Below are 26,413 nucleotides of genomic sequence, written 5' to 3' on the forward strand. Positions count from 1 at the left end.
AGGTAAGTTCCATTTTCAGGGGTCTCGCTGTGCATACTGGAGGGGCGGGATATTCTGCATACTGGAAGGGAGGAGGGAGCGGGATATTCATGGGTCTCACTCTGCATACTGGGGGGGGGCGGTGGGGTTGGTGATATTCAGGGGTCTCTCTCTGCATACTGGAAGGGAGGAGTGGATAGTCAGGGCTCTTGCTCTGCATACTGGAAGGGAGGGGGGCTATTCAGGGGTCTCACTCTGCATACTGGAAGGGAGCCACTGCGATTCTGTCCTCCGTAATGCTTGGCAGCTCTCTGCTATTGACTGCCTCTGTCATTGAAGGAGCAATGGCACTCGAGTCACTCTGTATGTGGGGAGAGTGCCAGAGTCTGTAGGTATGTGAGCTTGTGTGTCTTGTGGGCCAGACGATGCAGCTTATACAATCATTGTGGTCATGCAGTACCACTCATAATGGGAACTAAGATGGGCCATGCCATGCCACGTAGCTGCTGCATTCAAGCACCTGATGTACCACTCAACATCAATCTCTGTTCTTTTAGCAACCTTCGAAGAATTGAAGGAACCAAGTTGAATTGCAATTTGAAGTTGGGGATGGTTCACCCGATATTCATAGATGTGCTTCTTGAGAGGGTCCATATGCGCCACAGGCATAACCAACAGGCAGTTGCAGCACACCGAGACGCCCGGTTGTGAGCAGCAGCACCCAAGGAGAGCTCGCCGCTATAGACCGCCACGCATCTGCAGGTCCCGCACGACACACCTATAGATGTCAGAGGCGACTGCGGATGTCAAGAGAGGCAATGACACATCTCTGTGCCCTGCTGAATGATGACCCAGCGGCTTCCTATGTCTGGCCCTCAAAGTGACATTGGCTGTCAATTTTTACGCCTCTGCATCATTTCAGGGGCCCACCAGAAACCTTTGTGGGGTCACGCAGTCAGCAATGCACCATTGCATTAGGGAGGTCACCAATGCCCTGTTCCGGAGGGCTGAAGACTATATCCGCTTCACAACGGACCCTGAAAGCCAAGCCCAGAGGGCCACTGGTTTATACTCCATCGCGGGATTCCCACAGGTGCAAGGGGTCATAGATTGCACCCATGTGGCCATCCAGGCTCCTGCTGGGCGAACAGCTGAAGACGCAAATTGTAAGGGCTTCCACTCAATGTGCAGCTCGTACGTGATCACCAGAAACAATTCATACAAATCTGCGCCCGCTTTCCAGGCAGCTGCCATGATGCCTTCGTCTTGCACCCGTTGCCGTTGTTCACTGAAATGGCTCAGATGGAGGGGTGGCTTCTTGGAGACTAGGGCTACCCCTTGCAGACATGGCACCTGACCCCAGTGAGACAACCCAGCACTGCAGTAGAGAAGCGCTATAAGAGCCACCATTGAGCAGACGATAGGCATGCTGAAAATGCGATTCCGCTGCCTGGATAGATTGGGTGGTGCCCTGCAGTACGAGCCGGAAAGGGTAGCTCTCATCGTTGATGTCTGCTGTGCTCTGCACAGCTACACACTTAATACGGGAGAGGCTTGCAGGATGAGGAGAGACATGAGCAGGACTCATCTTCTGGCGCTGAGGACTTGTAGCAGGAAAGGCACATGGGAGGATAGCAAGCATCCAGGCACCGCATGCAGGGCGAGAGTGAGCTAGGGATGCACAGCAGCACCTCATTGATCAAAGATTCTCCACACCATAGGAACCACCGTGGGCTCTGCAAGCCACACTGCACCCTCGTTCACCTGTTGTGCAGCAGTCCGCACCTGCGACATCTTTACGTCCACCATTACTGGCAGCAGAAGACTGAGCCATTGTCCATGTTGCTGCATCCGTGGAGACATGCTGATACTGGCATGGCAGTGAGATTCCATACATTGGCCTTTCAGAACTGCCAATGATGTGATGGGAGGAGCCACGATCGGTACATGATGGCACACTTCATTAACACAGTAAAAGCAACACACGTATTAGCGAAGACTATTTAGTTTTTGGCCTTTCTACATTGTTGTGTCACCCAGTCAGATCCATTTGTGTCACAATGCCTTTTGGAACTGCTTGCCGATGCTCCTATGCGCTGCCACTTCTGCGCTAGCAGCCTGATTGTAGGAAGGCTGCTGATGGGATGGCCTGTTGGCTGTGGTTGACTTTGGCGGTCGTGCCCTGTGCGCAAGAGGCCTAGAGGGGTCCCGGCTGTCTGGGAGAGTGATGGTTCATTCTCTTCCGACATTGGACATTTGACGCTGGATGGTCCCACAGCTACTCACCACCTCTGCCATCTCCAGCCAGGGTCCCACGTTCAGGTGGGAGGGCCTCTTCTTACTATCACTGGTGAAAAGGACCTACCGTCTTGCCCGTACAGCATGGCGGAGAGTGACCAGGGAGGCTTCGCTGAACTTTGGAGCCACCCTAGAATACCCCTCTGCCATCCTCTATTTTTGGTGTGGTCCTTTAAATGCAAAGGTGACTCCACCGTGTAACTGTTCTAACTTCTGGCTGCAAGGTTTGTCTTGCACATGTTTGAAAACCAATGCAGGACTAGTGAGGAAATCTGTGCTGTTGTCAGGGTTTTTCAACTATTACACATCGACACATGTTCGTGAACACTTTGCTTCTGCAGCAGCTGATCATAGTTATTGGTGTAATATTTCTAGTTGGAAATGCAGCTAGAATATGAACATATTTTCCTGTTTACTTACAAAGATCGTTTACTTGCAGTCGCATGTCTTTTCACATAAGTTAAGAGAAATTAATAGATTCCTAATGCATATTAGTCTGCAGCTTTTCACAGTCAATGATTAGAAGCCCATAGTATGTAACTATTCTTTTACTTATGGTTTTATTTCTGTTGTGTATTTGTCTTTTATGGTACATTTAAGTCTCACATGCTGGAATGTGCGAAATTAAGATTATTGCACCCAGGTGCAACACGCTTACAATCTAACAGTTGAGTGGAAGAAGAGGATCGCAACTTCACAGAACACTGGGACACAGCAGGGTAAGTATGTGGCAGCAAAGCAGAAGGTGCTGGGGAAACTCAGCAGGTGAAGCAGCATCTGTGGAGAGAAAAGCAGGGTTAACTTTCAGGCCTGTGAACTTGGTCACAGACCTGAAAGTTAACTCTGCTTCTCTCTCCACAGATGCTTCCTGACCTGCTGAGCTTCTCCAGCACTTTCTGCTTTGCTGCCACATTGACAGCAGCCCCACTCTTCAACAGTGAAGTAGGTATTTTTTTACAGCTGTCAGGAAGCAGGTGCTGGGGTGCTTTAAATAGGACCCCAGCACCTGCTATATAGATGCCAAAAGATTTCTCACTGTGCCGGATGTCCCATCTCGCCACGTAATATTGTGGTGGATTGGGGGGCGGGTGGCTCGTCTGTGATGCTAATGAGCCCCCGCACGCAATATCGCGGGGACTTGGTGGCAGATGCTGAATGCGGGCGCACTGCCGAGTTCAAAGGACACCGTCGCAGAGAGCAGCGCCCAAATAAAATTCAGGTTGGTGTTTTGGGTTTCTTGCCTAAAAGTGAAAATTGTTCCTTTTAATTGTGTTGCAATCTGTCATGGAGATCTGGGTATATTAGGTATGTTCTTTTTTTCATCCTTTGAGTCCATGTGACAACTGGATTGCATGGTCAGGGCAGGGATATTTCCTCATTCGTGTATAAGCATGACATCAGGACGTTTCTTCAAGTCTTACAGATGTATTTAAGAAATGCATTCTGAAGCAGCCATTTAAACTTTGCAATCTGATTCAGTTTTTAATCGCTTGTATCACCAGTTTTTTTTTTTTTGCTTCATCGCAATTTATAATTCTTGAAAAAGTCAGTTTCTGGTTTTAATCTGAATGATTTCTGTTTTTTGTAGTAGATGTATTTGGGTAGTCTGTGCAACCTTCAGTGTTTTTAAAAAAAAAAATACTGTAGTAAAAGGGTGATTGCTAATTCTGTGGAAAGAGTTTAGAAGAATGAGAGGTGATCTTACTGAAACATAAGATTCTGAGGGGACTTAACAGGGTAGAGACTGAGAAGATGTTTCTCCTCGTGAGGGAATTTAGAACTGGGGCACAGTTTTTAAGTAAGGAGCCTCCCTTTTAAGACAGATGAACAGGAATTTCTTCTAAGGGTTGTTAATCTTTGGAATTCTCTTCCTCAGACAGCAGTGGAGGCTGGGTCGTTGATCATATTCAAGGCTGAGGTAGACAGATTTTTGATCTACAGGGGAGTATGGGGGGAACAGGAAAGTAGAGTTAAGGCCGCAATCAATTCAGCCATGATCTTATTAAATGGCTTGAGGGGCTGAAGAGCCTACTCCTCCTGTTATGTTATGCTATTCCCATTCAGAGCATGCACAAAGATGTAGGCTGCTGATCATAGAGGAGCACAGGTTTGCCAGTAGAAACTGACTTGGTATGAAAAGGATTAAAGTGAGTTGGGAAAGAGCCTGAGTAACATCCACAATTTATTGAGCGCCACATCCCTATGGAGTGTTTTGCTCAACAGTTATTCTCAAAAAACTGTTAACATACTATCGTGGTCTGGTGGGCAGGGATGGACTGAATCTCAGCTATTCTAGGATTTCACAGCAAGGCAGGCCAAGAATTGAAATAAAAGCAAAAATTGCTGGAAATACTCAACAGGTCTGGCAGCATCTGTGGAGAGAGAAGCAGAGTTAATGTAAATTTAAGGAGGAGATAGACAAATTTTTAATTAGTAATGGGTTGAAGGGTTATGGAGAACGGGCAGGAAGTGGAGTTGAGGCTGAGATGAGATCAGCCATGATCGTATTGAATGGCGGGGCAGGCTCGAGGGGCTGAATTGCCTTCTCCTACTACTAGTTCTTATGTTCTTTAGGTCAGTGACCTTTCATCAGTGCCTTACAGGTACAGTCTCTGGCCAAATCTATTAAGTACACTTGTGAGCAGGCAGGGATGGAAGTGTGTGTTGATTGTCACATCACTGAGATAATTGCACAGATGTTTTTGTTCAAGTAAGGTTACATGAACTTTAAAAGAGACGATTCAACTAGCAGATGGAATGCTGCTCTGAGGACCCACAAGTAGTTAAAACAAGAAAAGTTAAAGCAGCAGCTTTTTTAAAAAAAAAAGCAAGTATTGCTGCCCACATCCACAGTAAGGTATAAAATAGTTGAGAGCCTATGTTATAACATTCCTTATTAAGGTTACTTAAACTCACTTAACCACTTCTGTATCTCACTGTGGATAGGTTATTGGGTTTGTAATCCGGAGGCCTGAACTAATAATCCTGCGAGTGAGGGTTCAAATCCCATCATGAGAGTTTGCGAATTTTCAATAAACTGCGTTCGTAAAAGTGATTGGGCTTTTACGACAATCCAATAGTTTTACAATGTGTTCATTAATGTCCTTTAAGGAAGGAAACATGTTATCGTACCTGATATGTGACTCCTGTCTTGCATCAACTTGGTTGACTCTTAACTGTCCTGCTGAATTTGCTCAAAAAGCCACTCGGTTGTATTAAACTGTTACTGGCAGTTCAAGAAGGTGACCCACCATCAATTTCTCAAGGCAGCTAGGAACAGGAATAAATGTCCATATTCCGAGAACAAAAATAAAGAATGTTTGCTTCAAGATGTAACTAGAACTGGATGCAAATAGGGTGCAGTAATGTGTAGCTGTCCTTTCAGGGTTGCGCTTTAGGCTTCCAGGCTTGGTAGAAGTATTAACTATGGGTTTATGGTGATGGGTCCAAGGGTGGGTGTTTGCAAGAAGCTCGATCAGAAAGTAGAACGTGAGCTAACAAATGGTTGAACTGTTATAGCAGTGGGACTTTTTTTTTTGCAGAGCTAAAATCTCCACTAATGTTCAAATATTAACATGACCTTTTAGTAGTGTTAATTACTCGTATTGCATGATAGCTGTTCTCATTGTCACTTCATCTTATTTCTTTTGCACAGAACAATGCCAAGGTAGCAGTATTAGGTGCATCAGGTGGCATTGGACAGCCTCTTTCTCTGTTGCTGAAGAACAGCCCTCTTGTGAGTCAACTCTCACTGTATGATATTGCTCACACACCTGGTGTTGCAGCTGATCTCAGCCACATTGAGACCAGGGCAAAGGTTGCTGGTGAGTACACATTTTAAAGGAATATGTTCACTGCTGCTGAAGTGATTATAATGTGTATAAATGAATATCAAACTGCTTAATAGGTTTATTGAAAATAAATAGCCCAGCGGTAATAAAAGCCGAAAGTGCTGGAAATACTCAACAGGTCTGGCAGCATCTGTGGAGAGAGAAGCAGAGTTAGTTTCAGGTCTGTGACCTTTCATCAGAACTGGCAAAGGCTAGAAATGTAATTGGTTTTAATCAAGTGAAGCGAGGGGAGTGGTGGGGGGGCGCAAGGGAACAAGAGGGCAGGTGTGTGATAGGGCAGAGGGCAGGAGAGATTAAATGACAAAGCTGTCAAGGGACAAAGGTAAAGGGAGTGCTAATGTTTGTTGTGAAAGACAAAGCATTAGTCCAGATAGTGTTAACAGAATAATGAACAGCTCTGTCCAAAAGCACAACATGAAAAACCAATTTTAAGGCAGACACATGGTTTAAAAAATAATAATAAAAGGCCAGTCATGCTCTGAACTCCATTTTGAATCCAGAAGGCTGTAGCGTGCCTAATCGGAAGATGAGGTGCTGTTCCTCGAACTTGTGTTGATGTTCACTGGAACACTGCAGCAGGCCAAGGACAGATGAGTGCAGGGTGGTGAGTTTAAATGGCAAGCAACCAGAAGCTCAGGGTCATGCTTGTGGACTGAGCAGAGGTGTTCCGCAAAGCGGTCACCCAATCTGCGTTTGGTCTCCCCAACGTAGAGGCGACTGCATTGTGAGCAGCGAATGCAGTATACTAAATTTTAAGAAGTACAAGTAAATTGCTGCTTCACCTGGAAGGAGTGTATGGGGCGTTGGATGGTGAAGAGAGAGATAAGAGGTAAGAGTAGGTATTACACCTCCTGCGACTACATGGGAAGGGAACGAGGTGTCGGGTAATAGAGGAGTGGACTAGGATGTCGCAGAGGGAATGATTCCTTTGGAATGCTGACTGGGGTGGGGGCGGTGGGGGGGGAGAAGATGCATTTGGTGGTAGCATCACACTGCAGGTGACGGAAATGGCAGAGGATGATCCTTTGTATATGGAGGCTAGTGAGGTGGAAAATGAGGACAATGGGACCCCTCTCGTGGTTCTGGGAGGGAGGGGAAGGGTTGAGGTCAGAAGTGCAGGAAATAGATCGGACACGGCTGAGGGCCTTGTCATCCTCTGGTTGTTGGGGGTGGGGGGGGAGAGAGGCATCCTTGTTTGTGGAAAAAAGACATTTCAGAAGTACTGTTATGGAAGTTTGCATCATCAGAACAGAAGTGTCGGAGACGGACAAACTGGGCGAATGGAATGGAGTCCTTGCAGGAAGCAGGGTGTGAGGAAGTGTAGGTAAGGTAGCTGTGGGTGTTGGGCTTATAATGAATATTAGTAGACAGCCTATCCCCAGATATGGAGACAGAGAAGTCGAGGAAGGGAAGTGTCGGAGATAGACAATGTACTGTTGAGAAGGATGGAAATTGGAAGCAAAGTTGAAGAAGTTTTCCAGTTCTAGGTGAGAGCAGGAAGCGGCACAGCTACAGTCATAATGTACTGGCAGACGAAATTGGGGAGGGAGCCTGAGTAGGACTGGAACAAGGAATGTTTGACATACCTACAAAAAGACATGTAAAAAGGTACTCACCTTTTATTTGAAGGAAGTGAGTGGAGTTGAAGGAGAAGTTATTCAATGTGAGCCAGGCGGAGGAGGAGGGTGGTGGTGGATAGGGACTAATTGGGCCTCACTTCAAGGAAGAAGTGGAGAGGCCTCAGACTGACCTATTGGGGGATGGAGGTGTAGAGAGATTGGATGTCCATAGTGAAGAGGCAGTTAGGGCCAGGAAATTGTCAATGATGTAGGGTGTCAGAAGAGTCACGGATGTCGGTGGGAAGAAGCTATACTAGGGGGGAAAAGATAGTCAAGATAGGAAGAAATAAGTTCAGTGGGGTAGGAACAGGCTGAAACACTGGGTCTACCAGGGCAGACCTGTTTGTGGATTTTGGGAAGGAGGTAGAAGCAGGTTGTCTGCGGTTGTGGGTCTGAGGTTGGAAGCTGTAGAGGGAAGCTCTCTGGAGTGATGAGGTCAGTGACTTTATGTTCAGTGGTAGGGTCATGGTCCAGGGGGAGGTAGGAAGAAGTGTCTGTGAGTTGGCGCTCAGCCTCTGCAAGGTAGAGGTCGGTATGCCAGAAAACAACAGCTTCACCCTTGTCAGCAGGTTTGATCATAATGTTGGGGTTAGACCTGAGAGAAAGGAGTGCAGCAAGCTGGGAGGGAGACAGGTTAGAATGAGTGAGGGGAGCGGAGAAATTGAGACGGCCGATGTCACACCCACAGTTCTCAGTGGTTAACAGGCTAGAGGGAGGGGTCCAGGTGGAGAGAGTATACTGGAGGCGGGTGAAGGGGTTCGCTAGCCCAAGCAGTACTTGTATAAGGCTAATCTATAATCTGATTGGCCTTAGCAAAGCATTTCATCAAGGATGAATATTCTGAGGAAAAGTCTCTGTTGTGGTTTCCATTCATTTCAGACTTTGTTTACAGCTTTGTTTGTGAGGATGTCAGCCTTGGTCCTGAATCAGAAGGTTATGGGTTCAAATTCCACTCCAGAGACCAGAGCACAATATCTAGGCTGACTCTCCAGTGCAGTACTGAGTGAGTGCTGCACCGTCAGAGGTTCTATCTTTTGGATGAGGCATTTAACTGAAGCCCTGACCATTGACCATTAAAAGATCCCATGGCATTGTTCAAAAGAAGAGCAGGGGATTTCTCCCTAGTGTCCTGCAACCAACATCACTAAAACAGATTATTTGGTAATTCTCATTACTGTGTGTGGAACCTGTTGTGTGCAAATACCTGCCACATTTCCTACAATAGTGGTTGCATTTCAAAGGTATTTAATGGGTTGTAAATTGCTTTGAGACATGCTGAGGTCACTAAAGATGCTATATAAATGTAAGTCTTTCTTTATGTTTTTGTTTCTGCATGATAAAGCATTCACTGCAATGTTGTTTATCCCTAGGTTACTTGGGCCCTGAACAACTGCCTGATGCCTTGAAAGGATGCGAGCTGGTAGTCATTCCTGCCGGAGTACCTAGGAAACCTGGTGTGTACTTAAATGTTGAGGACTAATCTTTTACTGACTGGGCTACAGCCTTGCTCAGTCAGGCGTTATAAGTCTTCAAACTGATAATTGTTATAATGAGTTTACAAAGCTGATTAACAAATTCTTTTCTGCAGTTAAGCATTGAAAGATGTAGAGGATTCCCATCATCGCTGTCACACTGATCAGGTGACAAAGCCCATTAATAGACCATATAGTTCAGATGAAACAAAATGTACAGTGTCTATTTATGCAGAAGCAAAACAAATCTTAAAAATTTGTTGGTGCTTAACTTAAAACTGTTTGAGACTAAAGGAACATTTCAACATGCTTTACCCAATTCCTCTAATTCTGACTTGGATGATTTTGTAACATAGGTGCATAGCTCCATGGAGTCTGTCTCTGTGCCACTACAGAAAGTTGAATGGTTAATGCAAGTGGTCAGATACTATTAAAACCTTCCTGTATGTATAGCAGCCTGAGGTCTCAGTCAGCCAAACCAGACTGAAGACAGTGGAGGAAAATGTTTGCATGTCATTTTGATGGGCACTGATACACACTATCTGCATTACCCAGGAATTGCTAATGCAATGTACACCTGGCTACCTTTTTATAAATGCAAATTATTTTTGATGGCTCAGCCATTAGAGATAACTAGACAAACATTATGCCTTTATTTGTAAGTTCCTCACAGATTATATCTATCTGTAAGCTTGCTTTGTGATGCTTGTCTTATGGGAATCTGCAAATGAAATTACCATTGTCCCTCAAAGAATGTATGGTTTAAAACCTCCTTGGGAATCTAAAATAGCACGGCAAGGAGAGAATTTCTGCTGCAATTTCAGATGTAGTAACTTCAGGCAAAATTGTGTATGGCTTCTCTACCCACAAAGGCAAAAATTGTCCTCTGCAACTCAGTTTAAATTTGTTCCAGTCCAAATTTCACATGGAATGCTGCGGTATAGAAATATCTTAGCAGCGATGTAGCCCACACCAGGCACAGTATCATTCTTACCAAAATGTTAGAGTATATTAATTGTTATACTATGGACTCTTGCCAGATACTTTCCAGGTTCCACAGGGAAGTATCACTCCCAGTGTTCTTGCATCCCAGGATAGGATGCCTTGGGTGAACAGTAATTAGTGAATTTAATGATATAACAATGTCACCCACCATTTAAGTGGTTTGTGTGGAAAGTGGTGATTCATCCACCTTTTTTTGAAGTGAAATCGTACGTAACCAGCCTGTGATGTACAATCTTTCCATTATACTGAAATCCAGTCAGCTGAACGATGTCTTTTTCCCCCTGGCATGTAGTTAGAAAATTAATGTGACAATAATAGTGGACCAGCTTTGAACTCTTCCAAAGGAATTAGAAATATGGTCATTTTAATTTAAGAAAATACATCTGATCTTTCATCACGGAACCCACATCTCCGTCTGTGTACCACTTTATTAAAATATTCTGGAAAAGTTTTTTTGAATCTGTTCAGTTATATTTTAGTGATTCTCTTATTAGCACAGCCCATCAGCTTTTTTTATTTTAATTTCTCATTTGAAATCCTCCTCTGTCTACATACTATCTAGCTATGTTTATTCTTATTCCTGATGAGGCTATATTGAATATTTCATGGCAATTTAGAGTTGGGGCTAGTTAACCCAATTTGCAGGCAGTCACATTCTCTCTCTTGTCTTGACTCTATTTTTCTGCTGGAGACTTTACATATCGCTAGTTGATAGGAAAAATGTACCTTCAAAGCCAGATAAATAACCACTGTCTATTATATTTAGTTTCTGTAGATTTGATGGATTGCTTGTGATTGCTGTTTAAGTATGCATTTTCTCAAAATGTAATCACTGTTAAAATATGTAAATTTTTCTCAATACACCTGTGGGTTTTTTCCCCTGTTTTGTTAACTGGATTTTCCAGTTCTCAAAGGCTTATCCAATAACTTAATACTGTATCACACAACTAAAGTATAGGAAAATAAGTCACATCTTGGTGTGGATGAATTAATTCAAAACATTTAATTGAACAAATTATATATTTTGTGCCTATAGAAGATTGGGGAAGGATGGTTAATTATCTTCACCTTACATAAGCTGTTAAGCAACATAAACATTGAAATTCCTTTTGCTTGTAGGCATGACTCGAGATGATCTGTTCAACACTAATGCTACAATAGTTGCAGTTTTGACGGAGGCCTGTGCCCAGAGCTGTCCCGAGGCCATGATCTGTATCGTCTCCAACCCTGTAAGTTTGTACTATTTGCTGCTAATGCCAAACCTTGCATCAGCCACTGCAGTTTGACTGCACTCATTCACTCAGTTCCAGAAATGCTTTGTGCAAAATTGAATTGTGTTTTTGCCTTCAATGATCTGAGTTCTAGAAAGAGCTCCTAAAATTAGATGGGGGTGCGATGGCATTGGAACACTAATCATAAGTCATAATGTCCTCCTCAAAGGACTCTTATCCACTTGAAACTGCAGCAACTCAGTATTTATCTCTTTAACTGAACACCCACCTTAACAAAATACTTTGGGAGTGATATTTTTCAATTACACGATATTCCCAGAGCCACTACTCATCTAGTGAGGTGTGTGCTCAGTGCCACAAATATAGCTGATTCCATGATGGTAAATTTCTCCAGTGTCGTGGTGAGACTTGGCCTTGAATATAATGTTCAGTTTCTATTAATCAAGACAGAAGGGAAACATTTGAGCCATTCTGTTGATGCTGAGCCACATATCTGATCTCTGGTTTAATTTTGAGGAAAGACTAGAAATTGGGGCTTGTTGGCTTTGAATGGAGGTGACTGAGCCAGAAGCTTTATACCATTTATCTGTACACTTCTATAATTAGGAGCAACACTTTGAGGTTTGTTGAAACTAGAACAAGGAGGGATGGGCTAAAAGTGAAGTAATTTGGTACTTATTGGGAAGAAATTCTTCTTAAAGGTTTTCTGGGCAGGCTAGCAGTAGGAAAAGCCTTGGACTCATTCAAGAAACAGATGATGCAGGGGAGATGAGGAGTAAAAGCCTGCTCAGGTCAGGAAAAAAAAACCCGACTGGAATCTGACAGATCTAAATCGGACCCGAGCCCAAAAGCTGGACCCGGAAGAGCGACCCGACGCATGTCGTCGGGTCCCTTTGGGTCAGGTGGCAGGCCTTTAATGGGGAGTAGAGGTCTCCATTCTGAATGCGCAAGCTAAGATGCTAGGGATAGGCGGTGATGTAGTGGTATTATCACTGGACTAGTAACCCAGAAACCCAGGGTATTCCTCTGGGGACATGGGTTCGAATCCCACCACAGCAGAAGGTGAAATTTGAATTTAATTAATAAATCTGGCATTAAAACTAGTCTAATGATGGCCATGAAACCATTGTCGATTGTTGTAAAAACCCATCTGGTTCACTAATGTCCTTTAGGGAAGGAAATCTGCTGTCCTTACCTGGTCTGGCCTACATGTGACTCCAGACCCACAGCAATGTGGTTAACTCTTGCATGCCCTCTGAAATGGCCTAGCAAGCCCCTCAGTTGTACCTAACCACTACAAAGTGTATAAAAAGGAATGAAACCGGACGGACTACCCGGCATCGACCTAGGCACCGGAAACCACAACGGCAAAGTCAGCCCTGTCAACCCTGCAAAGTCCTCCTTACTAACATCTGGGGGCTTGTGCCAAAGTTGGGAGAGCTGTCCCACAGACTAGTCAAGCGACAGCCTGACATAGCCATACTCACGGAATCATACCTTACAGACAATGTCCCAGACACCGCCATCACTATCCCCGGGTGCGTCCTGTCCCACCGGCAGGACAGACCCAGCAGAGGTGGTGGCACAGTGGTATACAGAAGGGAGGGAGTTGCCCTGGGAGTCCTCAACATCGACTCCGGACCCCATGAAGTCTCATGGCATCAGGTCAAACATGGGCAAGGTAACCTCCTACTGATTACCACCTACTGCCCTCCCTCAGCTGATGACTCCATACTCCACCATGTTGAACACCACTTGGAACAAAAGAACAGTACAGCACAGGAACAGGCCATTCCGCCCTCCAAGCCTGCGCCGATCTTGATACCTGCCGAAACTAACACATTCTGCACTTCCGGGGCCCATATCCCTCTATTCCCTTCCTATTCATATACTTGTCAAGATGTCTCTTAAATGTCGCTATCGTATCTGCTTCCACCACCTCCCCTGGCAGCAAGTTCCAGGCACTCACCACCCTCTGTAATAAACTTGCCTCGCACATTCCCTCTAAACTTTGCCCCTCACACCTTAAACCTATGTCCCCTAGTAACTGACTCTTACACCCTGGGAAAAATCTTCTGACGATCCACTCTGTCCATGCCACTCATAACTTTGTAAACCTCTATCATGTCGCCCCTCCACCTCCGTCGTGAAAACAATACGAGTTTTTCCAACCTCTCCTCATAGCTAATGCCCTCCAGACCAGGCAACATCCTGGTAAACCTCCTCTGTACCCTCTCCAAACCCTCCATGTCCTTCTGGTAGTGTGGTGACCAGAATTGCATGCAATATTCTAAGTGTGGCCTAACTAAGGTTCTGTACAGCTACAACTTGACTTGCCAATTTTTATACTCTATACCCTGACCGATGAAGGCAATATGCCGAATGCTGCCTTGACTACCTTATCCCACCTGCATTGCCACTTTCAGTGACCTGTGGACCTGTACGCCCAGATCTCTCTGCCTGTCAATACTCCTCATGGTTCTGCCATTTACTGTATACCTCCCACCTGCATTATACCTTCCAAAATGCATTACCTCACATTCGTCCGGATTAAATTCCATCTGCCATTTCTCCGCCCAAGTCTCCAATCGATCTATATCCTGCTGTATCCTCTGACAATCCTCATCATTATCCGCAACGACACCAACCTTTGTGTCATCTGCAAACATACTAATCAGACCAGCTACATTTTCCTCCAAATCATTTATATATACTACAAACAGCAAAGGTCCCAGCACTGATCCCTGCGGAACACCACTAGTCACATCCCTCCATTCAGAAAAACACCCATCCACTGTTACCCTCTGTCTTCTGTGACCGAGCCAGTTCTGTATCCATCTTGCCAGCTCACCTCTGATCCCGTGTGACTTCACCTTTTGCACCAGTCTGCCATGCGGGACCTTGTCAAAGGCTTTACTAAAGTCCATGTAGACAACATCCACCGCCCTTCCTTCATCAATCATCTTCGTCACTTCCTCAAAAAACTCAATCAAATTAGTAAGACACGATCTCCCCTTCACAAAACCATGCTGTCTCTCGCTAATACGTTTGTTTGTTTCCAAATGGGAGTAAATCCTGTCCCGAAGAATCCTCTCTAATAGTTTCCCTACCGGCCTATAATTTCCTGGATTATCCTTGCCACCCTTCTTAAACAAAGGAACAACATTGGCTATTCTCCAGTCCTCTGGGACCTCACCTGTAGCCAATGAGGATGCAAAGATTTCTGTCAAGGCCCCAGCAATTTCTTCCCTTGCCTCCCTCAGTATCCTAGGGTAGATCCCATCAGGCCCTGGGGACTTATCTACCTTTAATGCTTTGCAAGACACCCAACACCACCTCCTTTTTGATAATGAGATGACTGAGACTATCTGCACTCCCTTCCCCAGGCTCATCATCCACCAAGTCCTTCTCCTTGGTGAATACTGATGCAAAGTACTCATTTAGCACCTCGCCCATTTCCTCTGGCTCCACGCATAGATTCCCATCTCTGTCCTTGAGTGGGCCAACCATTTCCCTGGTTACCCTCTTGCTCTTTATATATGTATAAAAAGCCTTGGGATTTTCCTTAATCCTGTTTGCCAATGACTTTTCATGACCCCTTTTAGCTCTCCTAACTCCTTGCTTAAGTTCCTTCCTACTGTCTTTATATTCCTCAAGTGCTTCATCTGTTCCTAGCCTTCCAGCCCTTACAAATGCTTCCTTTTTCTTTTTGCCTAGGCTCACAATATCCCGTGTTATCCAAGCTTCCCGAAACACTGGAGGAAGCAGTGAGGGTGGCAAGGACACAATGTACTCTGGGTGGGGTCTTCAATGTCCATCACCAAGAGTGGCTCGGTAGCACCACTACTGACCGAGCTGGCCGAGTACTAAAGGACATGGCTGCTAGACTGGGTCTGCGGCAGGTGGTGGGGGAACCAACACGAGGGAAGAACATACTCTACCTCGTCCTCACCAATCTGCCTGCCGCTGAGTCATCTGTCCATGACAGTATTGGTAGGAGTGACCACCGCACAGTCCTTGTGGAGACGAAGTCCCGCCTTCACATTGAGGATACTGTCCATCGTGTTGTGTGGCACTATCACCGTGCTGAATGGGATAGATTTCGAACAGATCTAGCAATGCAAAACTGGGCATCCATGAGGCACTATTGTCCATCAGCAGCAGCAGAATTGTACTTGACCACAATCTGTAACCTCATGTCCTGCATATCCCCCACTCTGCCATTACCATCAAGCCAGGAGACCAACACTGGTTCAATGAAGAGTGCAGGAGGGCACGCCAGGAGCAGCACCAGGCACACCTCAAAATGAGGTGTCAACCTGGTGAAGCTACAACACAGGACTACTTGCATGCCAAACTGCGTAAGCAGCATGCGATAGACAGAGCTAAGCGATCCCATAACCAACGGATCAGATCTAAGCTCTGCAGTCCTGCCACATCCAGCCGAGAATGCTGGTGGACAATTAAACAACTAACTGGAGGAGGTGGCTCCACAAATATCCCCATCCTCAATGATGGGGGAGCCCAGCACATCAGTGCAAAAGATAAGGCTGAAGCATTTGCAACTATCTTCAGCCAGAAGTGCCGAATTGATGATCCATCTCGGCCTCCTCCTAAAGTCCCCAGCATCACAGATGCCAGACTTCAGCCAATTCGATTCACTCCACGTGATATCAAGAAACGACTGAAGGCACTGGACACAGCAAAAGCTATGGGCCCTGACAATATTCCGGCAATAGTACTGAAGACCTGTGCTCCAGAACTTGCCGCGCCCCTAGGCAAGCTGTTCCAGTACAGCTACAACACTGGCATTTACCCTGCAATGTGGAAAATTGCTCAGTTATGTCCTGTACACAAAAAGCAGGACTAATCCAATCCGGCCAACTACTGCCCCATTAGCCTACTCTCAATCATCAATAAAGTGATGGAAGGTGTCATCAACAATGCCATCAAGCGGCACTTACTTAGCAACAACCTACTCAGTGAGGCTCAGGTTGGGTTCCGCCAGGGCCACTCAGCTCCTGACCTCATTACAGCCTTGGTTCAAACATGGACAAAAAAGCTGAACTAAAGAGGTGAGGTGAGAGTGACTGCCCTTGACATCAAGGCAGCATTTGACCGAGTATGGCATTAAGGAGCCCAAGCAAAATTGAGGTCAATGGGAATCGGGGAAAACCCGCCGCTGGCTGGAGTCATACCGAGCACAAAGGAAGATGGTTGTGGTTGTTGGAGGTCAATCATCTGAGCTCCAGGACATCACTGCAGGAGTTCCTCAGGGTAGTGTCCGAGGCCCAACCATCTTCAGCTGCTTCATTAATGACCTTCCTTCAATCATAAGGTCAGAAGTGGGGATGTTCGCTGATGATTGCACAATGTTCACCATTCGTGACTCCTCAGATACTGAAGCAGTCAGTAGAAATGCAGCAAGGCCTGGACAATATCCAGGCTTGGGCTATTAAGTGGCAAGTAACATTCACGCCACACAAGTGCCAGGCAGTAACCATCTCCAGCAAGAGAGAATCTAACCATCTCCCCTTGACATTCAATAGCATTACCGTCGCTGAATCCCCCACTATCAACATCCTAGGGGCTACCATTGAGCAGAAACTGAACTGGAGTAGCCATATAAATACCATGGCTACAAGAGCAGGTCAGAGGCTAGGAATCCTGAGGCGAGTAACTCACCACCTGACTCCCCAAAGCCTGTCCACCATCGACAAGGCACAAGTCAGGAGTGTGATGGAATACTCTCCACTTGCCTGGATGGGAGCAGCTCCAACAGCACTCAAGAAGCGCGACACCATCCAGGACAAAGCAGCCCGCTTGATTGGCACCCCATCTACAAACATTCACTCCCTTCACCACCGACACACAGTGGCAGCAGTGTGTACCATCTACAAGATGCACTGCAGCAATGCACCAAGGCTCCTTAGACAGCACCTTCCAAACCCGCGACCTCTACCAACTAGAAGGACAAGGGCAGCACATACATGGGAACACCACCATCTGCAAGTTCCCCTCCAAGTCGCACACCATCCTGAGTTGGAACTCTGTCGCTGGGTCAAAATCCTGGAACTCCCTTCCTAACAGCACTGTGGGTGTACCTACCCCACATGGACTGCAGCGGTTCAAGAAGGCAGCTCACCACCACCTTCTCGAGGGCAATTAGGGATGGGCAATAAATGCTGGCCTGGCCAGCGACGCCCACATCCCATGAATGAATAAAAAAAACAGTGCGTCCCTCATTTGTAAATATCTTGTGATGAGCACTACTTCAACTGCATGGAGCATATAGATAATTGAGTAACAGTGCAGTTCTCTTCCCCAATGGTCAACTGATGACAATTGCACACTTTGTTTTGAACATCTTTACTGGAAGGAAATGCTGATTTTTTTTTTTTTCTGACTGAAATTCCAAGAATGTCCATCTAATACTGTGTGCAGATAGCATAACCTCGGCACATCATTATGGGGTCTTGCACTGAATGCTGACTTATGTTTTGGCTGTAATTTATTTTTAACATTCCCATTATTAAGTAGACTCTTTTTCATTTTTCAAGGTGAACTCCACAATACCAATCACATCGGAAATTTTCAAGAAACTTGGAGTCTACAACCCTAACAAAATCTTTGGTGTGACAACATTGGATATAGTCAGAGCCAACACCTTTGTTGGTGAGCTGAAGGTAAACATGAAATAGGATGGACTATACCTTTGGACACAATGCATTGAAGAAAATAATTGACATTTTGTCCAAGGATGTATTTTGTTCCACGCATCTGGAATAACAATGTTCTGTAATCTGGCTCTTTTTTGGCTTTATCTTAATTGTAGACCCATGTCTTTTAACTAAACCAATACCATTCTGCATTCCTTATCCTTTCTCCATCAAAAGAGGAATGTACTAGAGAAACCAGGACTAAGGGCATTTTGACAAGAATTGGTATAATCAATTTATAGTAGGACAAGTACCTAGGATCTTGTGCTAGTGGGACTGTAACTTTGGTCTCTCGGTGCTTTACTTAAACTTGTATATTCTGTTTTCTTTCTCTAGCACACCCCAGATACCAAGTGACCAAAAAGAAAACTCTTGTTTAGATTCTTGCTATCCCAGCTTACTTTAAGATACTTGCCATCTGAGTAATTTATACATTGTTTATCTGTTGTCTTCTCTAAGGTTCGATTATTTTCAGCAGGAGTACGTAATTTTAGTTTAAGTTGCTGATATAGAAATTATAGCCGTTATTACAGTTTAAATAATGGAATGACAGTAGGCACTTTCTGGAACAAGCTCTGCCTAAACTTTGTAACTCGGTCCATATAGTCTAAGTGCAGTGTAATGTTTGAGTTTTCTAAGCCACTTCAGCTGGGGGCAGGAATGGGTTGGGGTGCTGGAGATGCCAGTGCTCCAAGCTGAAAGAGATAAAGGACCTGATTTGCTGTGAAGAATTACAGAACTCATAAAAGAACTGCAGTAAAAAGTTCCTGAAAGTAGTTTTTCCAGTGAATCTTAATTATTAAACATCATTCTATTCTGCACCATAACTGGATTCATAAAGTTATAAAGCACAAAAGACTGGAATGTTCAACTTCCAGAACTACTGTCTATTGTAGATTCTATAAGCAGCATGTTAAGCCTGCTTGAAGAGAGGAGTGTGTTCAAATACAAAGATTTTGGCGGGGGCGCGGGTACGATGGGCCAGTTTGACTGCTCTTTTAAAAGGTTGCATGACATTGCATTTGTGTTGACTCTTTTCTAGACCTTGATACATTGACATCAGCAATATTCCTTCCTGCTGGTGCAAGTTTTGTTAATTCGCAAAATGCTCAAGTCAATTTCTAGTGATGCTGCCAGACCTGCTGAGTGAATCCAGCATTTCTTGTTTTTGTTTCAGATTTCCAGCATCCGCAGTATTTTGCTTTCAATTTCTATCTAGTTGTGTGTTCTCCTCTGCTTGTTTTCTTTCCCTCTGTTCTAAAATGAAATATTTAGCATTTGCACCATGTTATAAATTGGACTTTTACTTAACACCTTTTTCAGATTCATGGATAGACCCATTTCTTTTAGCAGATCAAGTTCCTTATGCACCAAAGCCTGTATCTTTATTCTTTGCTGTGTATGGGTTAGGGTAACTTGTGTCTAATACTTCCATTCCAGTGAATCGTTGACCAGAAAATATGTGGCATGCCCATTACTTCAAAGTAGAAAAGTAAGCATAGCCATTCAGAGAAGGCTTACTAGACTAATACCTGGAATGGGTAGCTTGTCGTATGAGGAAAGGTTGGACAGGCTAGGCTTGTATCCACTGGAGTTTAGAAGAGTAAGAGACGACTTGATTGAAACATATAAAATCTTGAGTCTTGACTGGGTGGATGTGGAAAGCATGTTTCCTCTTGTGGGAGAATCTAGAACTAGGGGTCATTATTTAAAAATAAGGGGTCGCCCAATTGAGACCGAGATGAGGAGAAATTTTTTTTTTCCAGAGGGTGGTGAGTCTTTGGAACACTCTTCCTCAAAAGGTGGTGGAAGCGGAGTCTTTGAATATTTTTCAGGCAGAGGTAGATTCTTGATAAGCAAGGGGATGAAAGGATATCTGGGATAGGTGGGAATGTGGAGTAATAGGTTCAGCCGTGAACTTATTGAATGGTGGAGCAGGCTCGAGGGGCAGAGTATCTTACTCCTGTTCCTAATTCATATGTTGTTTTCTGCTAGACTAACCTAAAGGCTATGCTAGTTTGGACTTTTTTTTTTACAGATAAAATGATATAGAAGCCAAAAAAATTATAGCAAGAAACTTGTAGCGCAATATGTGAACTGGTTCGTAAAGATGGTTCATATTCTTTGCAGTGGTTATGAAATGGTTGTTCACAGATTTCCTATTATGGGCTACTTGTAAAGACTGGATTAAAAAGGTGCTGCCTTGAATTGCAAACCATTCTTAGCATTTTTAATTGCCTGATTATTGCATAGAATTTTTCCACCATGCAAAACGGTGGTAATTGCTTGAAATTGCACATTCCTCAAAACTTGTACATGCACTAATGTTTCAAACCAGTCATGGCACCCATTGTTAAGCATATAGTAATTGAGCATTTAATTGTACCGTATATTTCTAAGTAAAAGCTTAAAATGTGTAAAGATTGGGCTCCAGTTCTATCCTTCACTGCCTGGTTATCTAGAATAAAACACCCATCAATGTAGTTTATTAACTTTTGAATGCAAAGCATTGTCAATTACCAGATGACTAACTGTCCCCTGCCTTTTGTTTTGAAACTCAAATTTCTTGGTTGCTAAATAATCGTTTTGCTACTGTGATGATGCATTGGTTTAGTTCACTCGCTTCCATTAAGTGTATTTTCAGCTTTGTGCTTTCCATCTGTTTGCAGGGCCTTGACCCAGCACGTGTGTCTGTCCCAGTAGTTGGAGGCCATGCTGGAAAGACCATCATCCCTTTGATCTCTCAGGTAAGCAGGCGAGAAGATAAAACTACAGGTGACTGCCAGCTGTCTGGTACTTGTGTTCTACATGTGGGAAGCAAGTCCTAAATATGGCAGCTGTGGATCATTATAGATTGTTGAGGATTCTCTTGAACTAACAGTAAAATAAATCCCAAAAAACACCTTCACATACAATTTGAGAATATTGAAGTTTGTGGTTATGGGGCTGAAAACTGGAACTTTGAAAGCTAAAATGAACAGAATTTTCATTTGACATATTGAGCCTGCTTTTCCATTTATTTAAACTATGGTAGGTCAGTCATTCAGTTACTTCCCCTTTCTGCAAATATATTTACATATTTTTTTTTTTAACAACCTAATTGATTCCAGTCTGTGGCATTCCACATTCAATTTCGATTAAAATATATTGTCCCCCTTTTCATAGCTGTACTGGAAGGAAGCTGTTCTCCATTAAACCTATCAATTCTTTTCATTATTTTAAACACCTGTCAGACCTGAAGCTCCAGAATATATAACGCAAGGTTACTTCACCAGAATACTTTGTAATCACTGGGCTCTCCAAGGCCAGGATATAATTGCAAAGGAAGGATGTCTAAATTTAATATCTTAAATAAGGTCTGCTCAAGTGCTAGAACCATTCAGCTGTGGTCACTGGATAATCTGGAGTCGACTAGGAAATCTAACTCTGACCAAAACAAACAGGTTTTGCTGATCTTGTATTTAAAAGAAATATATTTAATGGCTTCGATGAATTTAATTCCTTCCAGATCAGCAAGTGCATTAATATATTTTAATTTTACTTCACTAAAGAATTAACTTTATCCAAATAGTACATGAGCAGTTGAGTACAGTGCTTCCATTTTGTTTTGATTCTAGTGCAATCCTAAAGTGGAATTTCCCCAGGATAAGCTAGAAGCCCTGACAGGCAGGATCCAGGAGGCTGGTACAGAGGTCGTTAAAGCCAAGGCTGGAGCAGGTTTGTTTGTAATTATAAGCCATTTATAGAGATACAGACCCAGTATCATCCTGCTAGCCAATCTCTCCATTATGGGATTTTGTTAACGATTTCTCAATCCTAGTGTATGCACAGGCTTCTTTTTTGCTATTGGGTTGAATGCAACTGCATTACACCCAAGATTGAATTTGAGTTTGTCAGATAATGACTGCTGGGAATTCGGTTTGATAGTATTTGGTGCAATGTGAATATCAAATCAAAAACTTGCATTTCATCACTATTTGGAAACTGATTTCAGAATAGGTGAATGTTAAGTTCGGACAAGATTGAACCACTCCAAGATAATCCTGGAGAGCACCATTCTTCACCAAATGTCTCCTTTAAACCCTTCGACCCTGCCCCCTCCACCCTCCTCTCCAAGTGTTGGGAGCTCGGGGATTTAGTCAGCAAGACTGAGACCATCCATTGAGCTGCCCCCACCCCCGGTAACTGGAACCCACACCTATCTATCTTTCTGTCTCTCACTCTCTTTCTGCCTCGTCCCTGCTGCCTCTCCCCCACCCATCTCCTCTTTCAGCCCCATTCCCACTAAACTGCTGAGCACTCTTGCTTCTCTTCCTGTGTTGTAAATGGTACTCCATTCTTCCTTCTCCATGCCTTGTTTTACCTCCATAAACACACCCTCTTTCACCAAGCTTTTAGTGACTCCTAATATTTCTTCTCCACATCCATTTATAAGAGAAGTAGCTTGGGATATTTTTCTGTGTGCAGGTGTTATAATAAATGCAGCATATGACCTGAACCAATTGCTATCTTTGTCAGCAACAATACTGTGCTTCAGTTTGAGATGGACACCAAGTTTTGAAAATTGAAAACAACTAAGCTTGGTGGCTGAAAGGGTGTGAAGGACAAGTCAAATGGCAGCATACTGAACAGTACTGGAGAACTGGAGATTTACAGAATCTGGCCGCCATATTGTCCTTCGTGACTTGGAAATTGCAAACTGAAGCACCCTCAAGGGGGGAGGCGGTGTAGCGGTAATGTCACTGGACTAGTAATCCAGAGGCACAGGCTAATGCCCTAGATTAATTAATAAAAATCTGTAATTGAAAGTTAGTCTCTGTAATGGTGTCGTGAAACTATCATCGATTTGTCATTTAAAAAAAAAAACATCTGGTTCACTAATGTCTTTCAGGGAAGGAAATCTGTCATCCTTGCCTGGTCTGGCCTACATGTAACTCCAGACCCACAGCAATGTGGTTCACCCTTAACTGCCCTCTGAAATGGTCTAGCAAGCCACTCACTGACCAGGGCAATTAGGGATGGGCAAAAAATTCTGGTCTTGCCAACAATGCCCACATCCCAAATAAAGAATAAAAACAACTTGAATGGGTTTTCTTTAGAACATAGAATACAGATGGTTTTTGTTTGACCCTTGATTTACAAGTGCCATTGCTGTTTGTACATTAATTTTTCACTACTTTTTGTATTCGAGGGAAGGTTTATTTTTTGGTTCTTAACTAGTGCATGTTCAGATGGTTGTATGCATTGTGGGTTTTAAGGACCGTTTTGAATCTTCTATCTAATATTTAGGTTCTGCCACCCTGTCCATGGCTTATGCCGGTGCCAGGTTTGTCTTCTCGCTCTTGGATGCAATGAATGGTAAAGAAGGAGTGGTGGAATGTGCATTTGTCAGATCTGAAGAAACTGAATCGCCATATTTCTCTACACCTCTGCTTCTTGGGGTGAGTTTTGTATATTGTTATGGACTGGGAAGATTGCTCAGCTTTTAAATAATCAAACCTGTTTTTTTTCTCGTTTAAAAACTGCAAATGCTTGGCATCTGAAAGCAGCTGTGTAATTTAAATCTGATTTATTCTATTGTGCTAGAATTGTTGCCTTTTAGAATTGAAATTGCAAAGGTCTACTTGTTGCTTCCTGTTTATGTATTTCATGTGGTTCAGAGGAGCAAAGCAGACATTTCCACTGTAAAACTTGGTTAATGGTGACATTTGCCTACAGTCCTGCACAATGACCTGGGTGCAGAAATTCTATATAAAATGTCTAGGCTGCCTTTTGACATTTTAAACTTTCAAACTTCGTGCACTCTCCACATCCTCCACTGAAGGCACTGACTCTTGCAGAGGTACAACTCCATTGTCACCATGAGCTCTCCTAAATGGTCCATCTTGTGTGTGCCTAGGTGGTTTGTGGTGCTGCGCAACTTAACTGTTGAGGGCATCACAGCTGAGACCACTCCTGTTCTCCATGTCTTATGCACACTTGCTTTCAAGCAGGGACCCAGTTAGTAATTGAAATAATGAAACTTATTTTCCTTCCCACCAGCCACCATCACCACTGCCCACCATGCCCAGTCTCCCACCCAATCATCTTCCCCAGGGATGATGAGACCAACTCTATAGCATCCAATTGCTGTCTTAGCTGAGATCAGCCAACTTGGCAGAGCAGGAAATGAGCCTAAGACTTTCCTGATCTGTCTGCCTTTGTGTAATGTTATGTATCTCTACTCTTGTAAGATTTCTCACTCTAGTATTGTCAGCTAGAATGCATCACATTCCTCTAAGCTGTCCACTGTTTTTGAATTAGTTTTCTAATTTTGATGTAATTTTTTTTTTAATCCTTTTTTTTCCCCAGAAAAATGGCATTGAGAAGAATCTTGGACTAGGCAAACTATCTGCTTTTGAAGAGAAGCTGGTAGCTGAAGCTATGAGTGAACTCAAGGGCTCTATAAAGAAAGGAGAGGACTTTGTGAAGAACAGGAAGTAACTGAGTGGTTGCATTGATGTGTACAGAATGGGAAAAACTCCAACCTGTTGCAAACATCCCAACACGTGACCGTCCCATCATGTTGGTCACTGCTGTATGTCTGTGCTGTTTGCTAGCAGTTTTTAAATCTCAAGTTTGCCATGGCAGATCTCTAAGCTCATTATTAAAATACTAGCACCATTTCTCAAACATCGTGTACAGTTTTTATTTCTTCCAATGAATCAATCTTGTGCTATGTGTTGCATTTTTAAAACTTGTTTAAGTAACAGGATTTCCTACAACTTGGCCTAAATGTACATACATGCTCAGTTTTTGGAAATATCTTGTCTGAAGGATTTCCAAAGCTGGAATATATGATACTTGGAAACGGAGTTCTGGGCTTTTCCTTGTGCCTTGAAATGCTTTTCTCCATTAAACACATAATGTAAATGTAAGTTGCTGCTGTTGCTAAGCAGGCCATAAACTTGCATCATCTTAATAAGAGTCTGTTAGTTTATTTTTCTGGTCCCACATCATACATTTTGAGACACAAGTAACTCATTTTTAAAAGCCGTTAAACATATCTTCTGATCTACAGGGGGAAAAACTGGATAGCACAGTGAGGTTAGTACACTTTTGAAGCCGTTTTCCAGAAACAAGATGACTGGGATTTCCTCCTTTTTTGTTCCCTTTGTTGGGAGAGTTTGTAGCCAACTCTTAGATGGGAGAGGGTCTGTACTACAATTTGTGGTGGTCATACAAAGGCCATTGTGTCCTTCTGTTGCAAATAGGGGCTGAGATTGGAACAGAATAGAATTTGAAAATGCAACCAAAATCTACGATAAGATTGGTGTCAGATCTGGGAAACGCATTGGCACTTCTCACAGCACAAAAAAAAACACAAGTCTTATTCAGGTAATAACTTTTAAGATCTCTTATTTTTGTGTCCTTGAAAGCTGGATTGATTTATAATCTTCCTGCCTTTGATTCTTTTCTTTCCTTCAGCCCTTCCACATCTTCCTATTCCTTTAACACATTCCTTTTAAAAACTACCTTTTCCCATCCTAATATCTCCTGCTTTGGCTTGGTCGGTTTTTGTCAGATTACACTTTAATGAAATGTCTTGGGATGTTTTACAATAGTAAAGGTGCTATATAAATGCAGGTTATTGCCTGTACTGTCCAATATGTAATTCAATGGTACTGGTCAAAAGACCCTGTTGATTTGAATTGGATATCGTATCTTCCCCATGTATTTTGCCAATCTTTCGGTAGGCAGACCAAGAAATACTTCAGTGAGCCATGGCCTGATGCAAATCATTATCATTTTTTGCTATACTGCAAGTTAAAGCAAATCACATTTCCTTCACTGATTCTCCCCTTGTAAATGAAAAGTTAAACCATGTGCCTGATTCTGTATTGACAGCTGACTTATTTTTGACATTGCCTTTCTTTCTGGTCAACTTGTAACTGCAAAAACTGGCTACCTGCATTTTAGCTTCCAGTCAGGCCTACACCTGGCTGGGTCCTCAACTGCGTCTTTTTCCTTTCCCTGGGTTCTTGCAAGAAATGCCAGTCTGGTGCCTAGGTTTGAGAGAGCAGTATGGTTAATTTTAAATGTGGCGTAAATTTGTTTTGGGCCAATCTTTATCTTTCTCCTTGATGAAGGCATAGTTGTTGGGAATGTTTCTCTAAGCATCTCCACTGCCTTGCTCAAGTATTCATTCTTATGTGAGCCTTGATGCGATTGTCATTGGTAGACTTGTGACTAAGGTCA

At 43.6% G+C, this 26,413-nt stretch overlaps 1 protein-coding gene across 1 annotated transcript in view; it reads left to right on the forward strand.

Annotated features, from left to right (window-relative positions):
* Window positions 1–24,847, forward strand: part of mdh2 (malate dehydrogenase 2, NAD (mitochondrial)) — a 33,634-nt gene extending 8,787 nt beyond the window's left edge. The window contains exons 2-9 of the mRNA XM_068010093.1: window positions 5,933–6,101; window positions 9,118–9,201; window positions 11,344–11,453; window positions 18,017–18,142; window positions 20,845–20,922; window positions 21,793–21,892; window positions 23,465–23,616; window positions 24,527–24,847. Coding sequence (XP_067866194.1) covers window positions 5,933–6,101; window positions 9,118–9,201; window positions 11,344–11,453; window positions 18,017–18,142; window positions 20,845–20,922; window positions 21,793–21,892; window positions 23,465–23,616; window positions 24,527–24,658 — 951 coding nt within the window. The 3' untranslated portion in view covers window positions 24,659–24,847. The remainder of the gene's footprint in view (window positions 1–5,932; window positions 6,102–9,117; window positions 9,202–11,343; window positions 11,454–18,016; window positions 18,143–20,844; window positions 20,923–21,792; window positions 21,893–23,464; window positions 23,617–24,526) is intronic.
* Window positions 24,848–26,413: the final 1,566 nt, after the last annotated feature.

Source organism: Heterodontus francisci, chromosome 30, assembly GCF_036365525.1.
Source record: "Heterodontus francisci isolate sHetFra1 chromosome 30, sHetFra1.hap1, whole genome shotgun sequence".
Taxonomy (NCBI): domain Eukaryota; kingdom Metazoa; phylum Chordata; class Chondrichthyes; order Heterodontiformes; family Heterodontidae; genus Heterodontus; species Heterodontus francisci.